Source organism: Python bivittatus, unplaced genomic scaffold (genome assembly GCF_059951505.1).
Source record: "Python bivittatus isolate LINGU-HERP-01145 unplaced genomic scaffold, Pbiv_v1 ctg000020_np1212, whole genome shotgun sequence".
Lineage (NCBI taxonomy): Eukaryota > Metazoa > Chordata > Lepidosauria > Squamata > Pythonidae > Python > Python bivittatus.
Window position 1 is genome coordinate 36923752 of NW_028277030.1, and position 13884 is coordinate 36937635.

Here is a 13884-nt window from a genome sequence, read left to right on the forward strand (position 1 = left end):
ATGTATCCTCAACAGTTCCCACTGAGTTGGCCAGCACTTCTTCCAATAGGCAGGCCAAAAGATGCTTCATCTATGTATGTTGAACTTCAGCCCACCAAATTTTTGTCCACAGCAAGGTAGCAAACAAAAGAAATGTGGGGAAGCAGCAAAGCCACCACTCAAACCAGTCAGAAAATATCAGGGGACTGGGAGAATGAGCAGCCACTGTACACAGTACTATGTTTCAGTAACAACCCACCCATCCAGCATGATGGGACAATAGCATTCTTTATGCAACTTTATTTCAGATATTTGCTTTAAAGTGATGAGACAGTAAAAAATAGGGTGAATGTGAACTAGTGGCTATAATCAATTTATTCCAAAGGTGGGGAAACAATTAATTTACAAATGGGAAATCACTGTTAAGTCTAGTTATTAATTTTAAAAACAGAAGTATGTCAAATAGGGGGTGTAAGTTCAGATATGAGTAGGATGGGTATCATTAGGCTGCATACTTGTAGACAGGAGAGGAAAATAACATGATTTTAAAGATGAGGCTCATAATGAATATTAAGTAGTTAATTTTATTTGGTTGTGGCTTCTTGTTTTTTTAAAGTGTGGAACAAATGATCCATTTGATTATGTGGTTATGGCTTTCTTATGAATGTCCATACCCTATGGCAACCATTTTTTAGAGTGCCTGGACACCTCCTAAAATTCCAAGAGTGTCCTTGATCCCAAAATAGACTGCCTTGTCTGCCTCTAGCATAAATCAGTTCTGTTGACTGGGGACTCACTTCTCAGCACATCTGCGCAAACTTGCCGAATAAATTCTTCTGAAAAACCTCTTCCCTGCATTGAACAGAGGTATTTTAGAGAGCTTATACACATTGTTTTTACCATGAAATGAACAGCACTAAAAAAAAAAAAATCAACTGATGTACGTACAGGTTTTCCATCTAATCCAGGGATTCCTGGAAACCCCCTCTCTCCTTGTATTCCCCGTGGGCCTGGGGAACCCATCAAGCCATTCATTCCCGGTTCCCCCTTCTGGCCATGACTGCCACGGAAGCCGGGATTTCCTTTGTCACCTGTCTGAAATCCATAAACATAGCAATAGTGTGCAACAGCGGAATTTGCCATCAGCATATTAACATTCTCAGCATAGTGTGTAAAGTGGCCATTTTATAGATAAAGAATAACACAACATATTTTTATGAGTCAGTCTTGCTACTTACTGCTACATTCTTAATGTTAATATTTATGTTTTACCAAAATCCTCCCATACAGTAGATTTACATCTGAGGTTAAAGTCCAATGCAAGAATAATCCTTCATTCTTTCCCTCTTTTCATGATAAACAGTTGGGCTACTGCTTACATTGTTATGAAAACTGGAAAATATTAAATTCCAGGATCATAAGAGATATAAAAAAGAGAGAAGCAAGATGAACTGTATTTTGTTTCAAGATAATTAACTCATACAACTGCTGTACTAAATCAGCCTTTCCCTGTTTGTTGCCACCTTGATGTTTAAGAGTTGGAGGTTTGCTTGAGAACTCTGGAGAAAAATGCACGGAATGATATGCAAACATAGGGGTCAACATTTTGAAGCCAAATGACCTCAGTGCTTCTTCTTACAAGAGGTCACTGTGGATGCAATCTGATACAGATTTTGAGAGCACTTCAGTTCATGCACTTCAATGGCTCCAACATACACTTAAGCCTATGCTGGAAAGTCAGTCAAGGACTATATATTTTTTTCTAAATAGAAAGCCAAATCCACCCCAACTGCAATGGAACAAATACTTGGGTAGACCTGTTTTGTTTTACTATTGTGACTGTGATTAGTGGCACATACTAATCCTGTTTTAAATTCCTTGCCAGATGGAATAATCCAAAGCTACAGACTAATCTGCAGATCCAAGATGGTCCTTAACAAACTGAAGTCATTTCTCTGATAAGGTATTCCCTCCTCCTGACTTTTGCCTGTCTTAGATAATATCATGTTGTGCTAAAATAACAATCTGAAAGGTAGCCAAGCACATTATAGATTGAGATATCATTCTGGCATGGACTGTTCTTTCCTCTTGGCTATTTATTTGGTAAGGTAGAACATTTAAAGCAGCTTTTTGAACTTCTGAAATTCTGACAAAGTGTTAACTGTGAAAAACTGAAAAGTCTGAAAAACTTGGCAAGACTCACTCTAAAAGAACTGGAGCATGGCAGTCTTCTGAAAGCTACTAATCTCCTATTCATGACCTTCACTGCCAACCCTCACTGTTTGGCTCAGATAGTTAAAAAATGGATAGAAATGCTAATCTTGTGATTGGAAAAACTCTCCTCATATTCAAATAATATAATATAGATTACAAGAAGAAAAATAAAACCAAGTAAAATAATTGTATGGTATAAATGTCATAAAATAAAATGGTAGCTTTCAAATGCATAAGAGGCATTCATCAATAAAGTATGCATACAGCTTTGGACTAGCACTGGGGAGATCGCCTCTCCACTGTGAAGATCACTGGGTAATCTTGGCCAAATCTATGCTGGTCTTTGACCACAATAAAGATCTGATTTGAATTGGCCATATCTTTCTCTAATATCCAAAGCTACCAACTGGGTTATAAGAATAAAATAAGAAGGGGAAAGAAAAAGATGATCCAAGCTCTGTGCTTCTTGGGAGGAAGAGTAAGACTCAAATACAATAACTAAAGTTGAATGCAGAGATTTAAAAAAAACAAAACAAAAAAAGCCATGGTATCAAAACTATAACCATTAGAATATAGCAAGTGTTACCTGCAAAAAGACACACTTTATAAAATCAAAGGAAAGAAAAGGTTGATTTATATATCAGTTATCATGGATAATAATCTTTGATTCATATTTATATCAGGTGACAGTGAGGTAAGCCAGAACTATTAGCAAAATTAACAGTTGCTTACTCTCCCTTCGGGTGCATATGTTGCCTTAAGCCATGGCCTGCTTAACCATGGTTGGTTGAATAAGCCAACTGACACGATTTCCCACCATTTCAACTTAGGAAATATATGAATGCTCTAGTTTAAGCCATATAAAAGATAAATCATAGATTAAAACAAGATAGAGGAAGCATGGAGAGCATGGCTTTACCAGCAGTGGCCTTAAGAGATGTCTGTATTTTCTTCTGTATATCATAGTAATGTGTTGTATCTGTGTGCATGTACAATTTCTCTCTAACAGCTAGTGATAATATGTACATGAATTTCCTTTATATGTGTGAGAGAGAATCTAACAAGGGTGGGCACATATGTGTTGTGGCTCTCCCGTTGTGTTTGTGTGTCTGTTTGCTCTGACAAGCACAGGGGGGACTGCAAACGCTCTACTCTGTGTCATGTGATACAACAGAGGGGGGCTTAGAATGGATCAGGTAGCAACATTTGAGTCACTGCCCAACTGCCTCTTCTCTAAAGATGCAGTGGGAATTTTTTTCTCTGCAATCCCTGTTTGGATGCAGCCCATTTTTGAACCTGATCTTCCTTTTGCCCCCTTCTCTCCCCACATCAGTTTTGATCTCACCCTGTTCAGTTTTCAGAGAGTTGTCCTGCTGACAAACAACCAGAGACTCAACCCTCAAAAAAAAAAAAAACCCAGCCAGCCCTAATACATGTGCCACCTCTCTTCTTTATCAAAGGCAAAGTGGGAACAGGCATGGCTGCTTTAAAGACTTGTCAACAAGTGCTACTTCCATGCAAAAGCATTTTTTGCACACAGGTAACACACATACAGAAACACATATGCACACACCCTGATTAGACCTTGGGGAGAAATAGCATATACATAAAAGCATCTTTGTGCATGAGAATCCAAAGTGTTGCACAGCCCCAGATGGTCCCATAATTCTAAATTTATTGTTCTCTGTTAACCAACACACTGCCAAACTTGATTGGTGTACTGGATGTTGTATTCAAAATCCAACAAGTAGTCAACATCTCATAAGGAGGAAATTTCTAAGTGAGATATTTCATTAACTTTTGCTTTTCAGATTACAATTATGTTGAAAAAGAAATGTGCTTGTTTAAGTTTGCAATGTAGCTGAAACAAAAGAAAACCAGTTATTTAGCATTCTTCTCACTTTTTGAGAATCATTAATGGGGTAGGTGGCAACCTCAACTGACTTTGTTTAAGCTTGAAAGTTAAGCAGAATAAGGCCTGGCTACTTCTTGCATAGGTCCATCCAAGGAAATACCAAAGCTGTAGGCTAAACTGGGAAGTGAAAAAGCATCCCAGAAGACAAAGGTCAATCACTTCTTTGTAAGCCAAGAAAATTACAGGGATGTGTCCATGAGGCTATCCAGGAGTCAAGATCAAACTGAAGGAGACTAATTTAATGGAATCTTCTTGACAGCTGGAATTACAGTTCCCAGAATTCCCAGTCTGCATGTTGGCCATTGGCTATGCTAGTTGGGAATCCTAGGGAAGGCTGTACTAATGTAACGTACCATGCACCTGATACTTGAGTTTGACTGATATTTGATTCTAAGACTAATATTTGAGCTCTAAGTTCAAGTTACTATTATATTAAGCAAAACTAGACTGACAAATGTACGCAATGCAACATAAAATCCATGCTCAAACTAGCAGTTGAAATACACAGAAAAGCAGGAAAAAATAAGTATAAAAATAAAAACAATACATACCTCTCCTTTATCTCCTTTTAATCCCATAGCTCCCTTTTGGAATCAAAATTGTAGAACACATTATGAGTTATTGTGAAAATGTATTATTTCTATTGACACATGGTTAAATTCACTTGCATTAAAATGTATGGTTTTAAAAAAAAACCACCAAGTTGCCAAGCAACTACAGTTACAAATTATTTTTTTCATGCTGACATCTAATATCTTGAAGTTGTTGTTTTTTTTCCCAGCAAGGAAAAATTCACTCTGCAAGATTAAGATGGGAAAAAAGCACTAGTTTAGAATCAAATGTATGGGGTTAGATCCAAAACTCCTCTTAGGAAAATTCAGCTAATAAAATATTCTCCCTTTGTGGATGCAAGTGGGCAAGAAATTGTAGCTGATTCCTCCTTCTCTCTGCAGTCACAGAAAAGATGCTCCAGTAATGGTGAGAACCTTAGAATGAAGTGGGACTGGGGTCTCCAATTTAGTTCCTGTGGAGAGCATGCCCATTGGTCCAGTCAGGCTCCCTGCTTTACCATCCTTTTTTTAAAAATCTTTTAATTAAAAATAAAAGAATGGGGAGCAATGAAAAAAAAAGCAGGCCTCTACCATATCTTTTTTTCCAAAAATAAAGGTCTCATAGATACTGATAAAAGATAAAAGTGGTAAACATCTTTGTTTAGTCGGCAGCAAGTGAATGCACCCAGGTGCCCCAAAGGTAAGTTGGGTCTGGCAGAGAACATCCTGAGGGAGGGAATGGTATCTATAAGTGATGCAGGAGAGAGCACCCCAGGTTGTCCTGTGGTAAAAACAGGCATGTTGTGACTGGCCACCTTCATCATGGCAGCCATTTATAAGAATCCAAGTACATGCTGTTAATATTCCTAACATGCCCATCAACCCAACATATTTCTAGTTTCTGGTGCGGGAAAGAGGCTTTAGAAGAATCATGAAAATCAATCCATGACAAGCTATGTTTGAGGATAAAAGAATGAAAAGAACATTTACCAGTAGATAAGGGCTCTAAGAAAGTGCGGAAAACAAAAGGATTTAATAATCTCTCTCTCTCTCCCTCTCACCTTATGGCCTGGAGTACCTGTTCTGCCTCCTTCACCCTTATGACCCTTAAAAAAGGAAACCAAATCCGTTACTGATATGAAATGGCATACACACACACATACACACAGGTTGGATCCTAACAGACTTATTCCAATTATTTCAATATACCTGGCTTAAGGATGTGGACTTCACGGACTGTTTGCATCATTAAGTTTCAGTATTTACATTCCAAATGTATAATTTATATTGTGCAAACTGCAATACATTGTTTTATATCACATTTATATTGATTCAAACAATACATACATCATACCATATGTTTATAAACCTGAGACCAAAAAAAAAAAAAATGGAAATGACAGCAGAATTAAAGAAATCTTGATTTTAAGGAATATTTAAACCAAAGGTGTAAAAACAGAGCTTAAGATATGTCAGAAAAGACATCTGAAGAGATTTTCCACAAGTGTAACATCAGATAGGACTTTCAATAAAATATATACATACTCATTCAAGCAACAAACCATGATGGTTTGGATGACTGAGAAAGGGCCTTAATTAGTTTGATATAATAGGTGGCTATGCCATGCTTCAATGCCTCTTGTTCATATTTCATTATGTTGAAATCTTAATAAAATACAGTGCTAACACATCATATTAAGCCTAGATTATGCCTTAAAAATGCCAACTTGCGCCAACTGGATCCTCCAATAAGTACTCTTAGCTAACAAGCTGATCATGGCTTGTTTATGTCTACAAAAGCATACTTAAGATCCTGAGACAGTGGCTTGTTCTGTCTAGCACACGCCAGAGAACAAAACCTAAAACAAACCATGGCTTTTCTGGTTGAACAATAAAGCTCAGTTTCACATGTTATGCAAACTTTGACAGCTCACATTCTGTACATCAAGCATTATTCCTAGTTATTTCAATGCTAAAAAAGACAGTGTACCTGGGTGCCTTTTTCACCCTGATTTCCTTTGTCTCCCTGAAAAGTAAAAATCTATTTCTTGTTAAACTGTCATTTATAATAGTATTAGTGAAATTAAACTAGAACAAATATGAAACAATTAATCATATTTATAGACAAGTCTTATACATATGGAAGGATTTTTCCCTGACAGCATGAAATACATTTGTACAAGGCTATGTGCAATCTCTCAAACAATCATTTGCACATCTTAAGAGCCATGCTAGTACATGGCATTACACATTTTCTTTTTTAATTCCCCATGTCTGCTAGTTCTTGCATGTCAGTTTATAAGACAACATCATTGTTAGAATTCCTTTTCATCCACATTTCTGGATTCTACTTATTTGTTTAAACAATTTGGAACAAAGATTCTTAATGCAGTAACAAAGTGTACCAGTGTATCTTTCTGCTTTGATTAAAGAACCTATGATATGAGAAGAAAATCTGAGGTCAAGAAAGGATAATGCAAGTGTTAAAAGACTTCAGATACTGAAAGATCTTTAGAAGTCACTCATCTTCAGCTGCAAATAGGATTTTACTGTTGCGTTCAGATAGGTTCTTGCCCTGCTTCCTTAATAGCCACATAAATCCTATTGAACAAAGATGTCCAGAACTGTGTAATTTTAATACTCAATTTGAGACACTTATTTCCCCAAATGTCCTCTTTGAAATCTCTTTATTACTTCAGGCTCTCTTTTATCTTCTTTTTCTTAATCCCCTTCATGGTATCGGTCAAACTTTTTATTATTAAGTAAAATCCAAACTGTTACTGATGTGTATATTTGTGTAAATTTATAATATTGAAAAGAAAAAAAGTTTATCCTAAAAAGTTATTTCAGAATATTATAAAGCTCATGGTATTTGAATAAATGTGTCTATTTGGGTACTGAATTAATGACTAAAAATAAATGTCAAAGTGGTAAGTACAATATTTCACTTCTTTTTAATAAGTAATATATTCATGGCTTGTGGAAAGATGGAAATGAGAAAAATAAGGTGGAGGGATGCAAATTAGACCTTATAATAGAAAGGTCTAATTTGCACTGTCCACCACCCCCATATGTTTCTTACATCCATCTCTCCATGGACCAAGTATGATATGACCTTGTGGAAAGATGGATATGACAAGCCTTATCATAATCTCTCTCCAAATTATTATAGCAAGCAAGCTGTTACAGAAAACTTAAATGTAATTTTCTACGTTAGAGCTTTCAGTGGCTTTCAACACCATCAGCCATGGTATCCTTCTCAACTGCCTATGAGGGTTGGGAATCAAAGACGCTGTTTGGTCCTGTCTATTTTTAAGATGGGAGTCCATTTGATGGTGATAGGGCAAGAGAAAGTGCACTTTAGAAAGTGACTTTAGCCATCCAGTATAAGGTTGTCCAGGGGACAGTTGTCCTTACATCTAGGTAGTCTTCAGATCATGACAGTAATTGGGACTGCAATTTTCATTGTTAAGCGATGTGGTCATAAAGCACAATGTCATGTGACTGCATCGCTTAGCACAGTAATCCCTGCACTCCCAGTTGCCATTGTTAAGTGAGGATCACAGGTCATTAAGCAAGGACCTGCTTCCAGGTGAGGAAGGGTGTGCAAGTGGTTGACATGGCACTTGCACTACAGGGTTGGGATGGCTGCTGCCAGGTGGGGGAATGTGCCTGAAAGTGCATGGATGGCCACTGGGGCACAGCGTGAGGGCTGGGGGTTGCTGGGTTTGCAAGGATGCATGAAGGTGCACAAGTGGCCAACATGGTGTGAGTTCAGCAGAGCTGGGGATAACTGCTGCCAGGTTGGGGAGTGTGCACGAGGGTGTGCAGGTGGCTGTCAAGGCACAGCGTGAGCATGGCAGGGATGGGGGTGGGTGCTGGCAGGTGCGTGGGTGGCCACTGAGGCATGGCGTGAACACAGCAAGCTGGGGATGGCTGCTGCCAGGTCTGGAGGGGGCACAAGTGGCCATCAAGGTGCGGTGCAAGCGCGGTGGGGCCAGCGGTACTGCAGGTGCTGTAGCCAGGCTCCTTGGGGGGGAAAGCCAATGGAGTGTGAGAGACTTACCAGAGCGACTTGTGACCTTCCCTGCTGGCTTCCCCATTAAGTTTGTTCATGGGAAGCCGGCAGGGAAGGTCACAAATGGTGATCACGTGATGCGGGACACTGCAGCCATCATAAGTGCGAGATGGATGCTAAATGCTCAAATCGCGATCACATGACCACAGGGGTGCTGGGATGGTCAGAACTTCGAGGACTGGTCATAAGTACTACTCATTCAGCGCTGTCATAACTTTGAACAAGCACTGAATGAATGGTCGTTAACTGAGGACTACTTGTATTTAACAATTCTACAAGGCCACTGAGAGAGGTCAGCTGCTGGTCCATGGTTATATATCATTATTATGTTGATGATACCCAGTTATACATCTCTAGCTTGGGCCAAACAGGAAATGAATAGATGTCCTGACTCAGTGTTTGGAGAGTACGAGAGGCTGGATGGGTCAAAATAGGCTTAAAGTGAACTCCAGTAAGACTGTTCAGAAACCATCTCGGCCCTTAGAAATTCCAACTTTGGCTATGTTTAAGTTGTACTCCCCCTGAAAGAATAGGTGTACAATCTGGAGGTTCTCTTGAACTCATAGTTCTTGCTGCAACAACAGGTGGAAACCATGGCCAGGAGAACCTTTGCCCAGCTTTTCAGTCTTTCTTGAAGCTGGTTATTTTGGCTATAGTGACTCACGTCCTCATTACCGCATGCTTGGACTACCACTTGTGCAGCCACTCTACTTGTGGCTGCCTTCGAAGGCTATCTGGAAACTTCCACTGGTAAGAAATGTAACAGATCATGTGCTAACAGTAAACCCAACTCAGCAGAATTCTATGGTCACTGCATTGGTTACCTACAGGTTTCCAGCTATAATTCGAAGTGCTGGTTATTGACCATAAAGCCCTAATTCCAGAACTACCTGCTCCAGAGAAAAACTCTCTGTTCTGTGTCTTTGAGCAAGGAAGGCATGTTGTGTACCCCCACCACCACTGGAGAGAAGGGAGTGAGGACCAGGAAACATATTTTCTCTGTAACTGCCCCAGTATTATGGAACACTTTGCCCACATATAGAAAGCTGGCCACCTACCTGTTAATATTTATGAGAGAAGTGAAAGCAGTACTTTTTCACTAAGTCTTTGGCTCCTAACTTAGTTCAGTTACTTAACTTAACCCAGAATTACTGGTTGGGTTTTTTCTTATGGTTGTGTGGCATTTCATATATGGGAGCCACCAAAGTATTATGATTATAAGGGCACAAAAATGGTCTAAATTAAACAAATAAATGTTAACTAATGTTTCTTCTCTTCTAAGTAAGATCAAACACGGAATTGAATCTCTGTACTGATATTACATGGATACAACAACTGATTATAACTACATATTCATCTGAAAAAGATAACTTGGAGGTTAAGAGAATTATCTGAACTAGATGTACTTTTCACTGATAAAAGTTAGCAGTGCAACCTTATAATCTAAGAACAGTCCTAGAATTTCTGGTTCTGATGAAGGGGGGGAATATAACTACAAGTTAACTTTTTGTCTAACGGTCGTAAGAATCACTTTTGTAAGGATAATTCACAACTAAATGCTCACTGGTTCTTTGTGGATTGTTATAAAAAGAAACACAGATCCATAATAATAAACAAATAAACCAACAGGCGTACCTTCAAAGCCGGAGGGCCAGGCATTCCAGGATAGCCTGGTTCACCTGAATTACCTGGTCTTCCTTGTTCTCCCTAAGTAACAAAACAGAACTCCGTAAATATGAGATTACCTATGATTGAAGATGCAATGTTCTTGGGAAGCTTTGGCCATAATCCTGCAAATATCTGATTTGAAAGCACAGGTGGGGGATGACTTTGGACTTCTTCTTTTTCTGGGCCTTCACATTACAGCTGTGCAAAATCTCAAATAGAGGTTCTTCACAATCTGAGAGTGCATGAATGAAATGCCTCTTTACAAAAGTGTTAAAGTAGCCACATCATTTATAGGGCATATGCAGCTGCCTCAGAAGCTGCTGGCTTCAGTTCCCACCTCCTCAGCGAAGTACTTCTTTCATAGCCCTATTTCACATCGCTTGTTAGAAAAGAAGACTCCTATCTTTCAGTTTTTTTCCTGAATATTTCTACCACAGAGTAAATCCCGGTGGCATCTTGACATCAAATGAGCTGTACATGGAGCAAGCTTGATGAAAGCTCGTAAATATATTCATTATTCTCAGGTTTTCTCAGGATACTGAAAATATCCATCAACATTATTAAGGAAATTGAACTATTTACATAAAAACACACCTCTTTTATCACAATCCTGATAAAATGATTTCAGAACTTGATTTATGCAAACATTTAAAGGAACTGTATTAAAAAAAAAAGTCTTGTTAAATAATAAAAAATCGCCTGATTTCTGTTACAGGCATTTAGCCAAGAAGTTCCCCACTGACCCATGACAGACAGAAGTCCAAATTGGCAATGGAGCTCTAGGTGCTTTCAACAACTGGTGTCTTTCACAAATGATAGATGAAAGTGGCTCTGGTTAAATTTTGTACAGATGTAAACATGAGCCATAGTTAAAAGTGACAAAAATTAGCATGGGCAAGGAGGTAGAAGACATGAGTAACAGTGTATGGATACTGATCCTCCAGCATAGTGTCAGGTTCGGTCAGCACGAGGTTTCAGGGAAGCACGGGGCTGCAGGGAAGCTCGCAACCAGACCACGCGGAATCCACCGGCGGTAGCTAGCGGGGAAAAGAGGAACCGAAAGCGCCGCTAATTAACGAGCCACCTGCGGCCAGCTAAACAGGAAAACCGCAGCGGAAGCTTTTAATTACGAACTGATAACGGCGCGAGCAAGCAAGGAACGGGGCCGCAGGGCAGCGAAACAAGATCGCAACGCAGCACAGAACCCGCGGTCTGCACGTAGCAGGGAGGGGCCAACCCAGCCGGAGGGGGACTGGCAATCAAGGACAATGGACTCTGACCGACCCTGCCATCATGAACGATCAGGGGGACATTGGGGGGCCTAATAGCCCACAGCCGCAACGCGATCACGAGGCGGGAAAAAGCGCGGGAAGGGGGGAATATAACAAGTGATGCAATTGTACCAAGCCAGTCCTGGCTTTGCTTGTGACTACTACGTTACGCATGAGTAAACCTTCTTTGTGAACCACACGTGTCACGAGAGTTTCTCTGTCGAACGGGGCAAATCTCACATAAAGCCAGGACTCACCGTCAGCGCTACCCGGTACCACCGAGGAGCGTTTTCTTTCTCAATACAGGCATGACCAGCGACGAGGAATCCGTGGGTCAGCTGGAGCGCGAGGGATCCAGGCTCGCGGAAGGGCGGTCGGAGCCGCCCGGGAGCGACGGGGCAGCGGCCAGGGCCGGGCGCACTCCATCCGAGCGGTGGTCGATGGGCGTGAATCAAGGACCAGACGATTCGGGTGTTACGATGACCCGGGGTTCGGGGTTCCGGAACCGTGAGTGGAGCGAGAAATTCGCCCGACTAGAGGAGAGAGTCGAGCGACGCCTAGACGCCGTGGAGGCGATGCTCCAGACCCTACTACAGAGAGTGGGGCCACCGGCGGTGAACGAGGAGGCGAGCGACAGGGGGGGCGGTCCGACACCCCCGCCGGCACCACCCACGGCGCCCCGGTCGGAGGACCAACGGGCGGCAGACGCCCTGAGACTTCGAGGTATCACTGGGAAGTTCTCAGGGGACCCCGAACAGCTGCCGCACTTTCTGACGCACGTCGGGGTTCATGCAGAGGGGTGGTCACCTATTCGCTAGAGACGAGGACAGGGTATCCTACGTGGCCGAGCTGCTAGATGGCCAAGCCGCCAGCTGGGTGATCGGGCTGTACGATGCCAACGCGGCGGAACTACGGAGGTTCCCGGACTTCATGCAGGCGCTCCGGGACAGATTCGAGGACACATTGAGCGCCAAGCGGGCGGAGGACGACATCCTACAATTCAGGCAGCGGGGCAAATCGGTATCGGAATATGCCCTGGAGTTCCGGAGGTTGGCCGAGAAGCTCGCGGACTGGCCGGAGTCCCTGAAGGTGAAGTATTTTAAGAGGGGACTCAACCCAGAGATCCTGGAACGGGCACTGGGGCGGGACGACCCGGCCACAGTGAAGGATTGGATCTGGCTGGCCGGAACGGCGGAATCGGCGTGGCGGCAGATCCAACAGAGCACAAGACGACGGGACCAGACGAGGGACCGGCCGAGGGAGAGGACCCCCGAGGAGAGACGGAGCGGTCGACGGCAGTCCACCGGGAGGCGAGAGGCGACCAGAGCCCCGAATCTGTGCTTCCGATGCGGAGGCAGAGGCCACCGAGCGGCGCAGTGCCCGACGGAGCGGGAAGGCGCCCCACCACGGCCCGAAGTCAAAACCCCGCGTGCGAACGGGAAAAGGACCGGTGACCGACCGCGGAAGGGGGCAGTGGCGGCGGTGACCGAGAAAGGACGCGGGGGGTGGTCGACCCCGGAGACAGCATCCTCCGGAGAGGACTCGGAGCCGGCGGGAAACGAGGCGCGCTCGCACTGAACGGCGTCCCAGTGCGAGCAGGGGAGTCGAGGCGCGCGGACCCAATAGGAGACGAGGACTGCCCACCGTTCCGGGTGAGGATACACGTCCGGGGGGTGAGATCCGGAGGGGAGGCGCAGCTACGGGCGCTACCGGACTCGGGCTGCACCCACTGCTTGATGCACCCAGCGGTGGTCTCGGGGCTCGGGCTACAGCTGAGGCGCCTCCGGGAGCCCATTTCATTCAGCCAGTTAGATGGCACGCTGGCAGGGGGGGGGCCAGCTCAGTATTACACCGAGCCGGTCCAGATGACGATCGGGAGTCACCGGGAAGAACTGAGGTTCGTGGTGGTCCCGGTGGCCGACTACGCGGTGGTACTCGGCTTGGCGTGGCTGCGGCGGCGGAACCCACGAGTCGACTGGACGGCGGAGGCAGTGCGGTTCGGGGTCGACAGACCGGCGAGGGGCGAGAGCAGAGGGGACCGAGCCGTGGAGACGGAGGCAGCCGCAACCACCAGCGGACAAGCGGAGGGTCCGGGACACCGGGAGACGGGGCGAGAGCAGATGGGGCCCGAGACCCGGGCGGCAACAGCAACAGCAGCAGCAGCAGCGCCGGGACCCCGGAGACCCGCCACGATCCCGAGGCGAGGGG

General features: G+C 43.5%; 1 protein-coding gene across 1 annotated transcript in view; it reads right to left on the minus strand.

The window, feature by feature from the left end:
• COL21A1 (collagen type XXI alpha 1 chain) overlaps window positions 1-13884 on the minus strand; it is a 117230-nt gene that overhangs the window by 6180 nt on the left and 97166 nt on the right. The window contains exons 23-28 of the mRNA XM_088137181.1: window positions 10373-10444; window positions 6650-6685; window positions 5721-5765; window positions 4660-4692; window positions 928-1074; window positions 777-831 (exon numbers count right to left, since the gene is read on the minus strand). Of these exons, the coding sequence (XP_087993307.1) occupies window positions 777-831; window positions 928-1074; window positions 4660-4692; window positions 5721-5765; window positions 6650-6685; window positions 10373-10444 (388 nt within the window). The remainder of the gene's footprint in view (window positions 1-776; window positions 832-927; window positions 1075-4659; window positions 4693-5720; window positions 5766-6649; window positions 6686-10372; window positions 10445-13884) is intronic.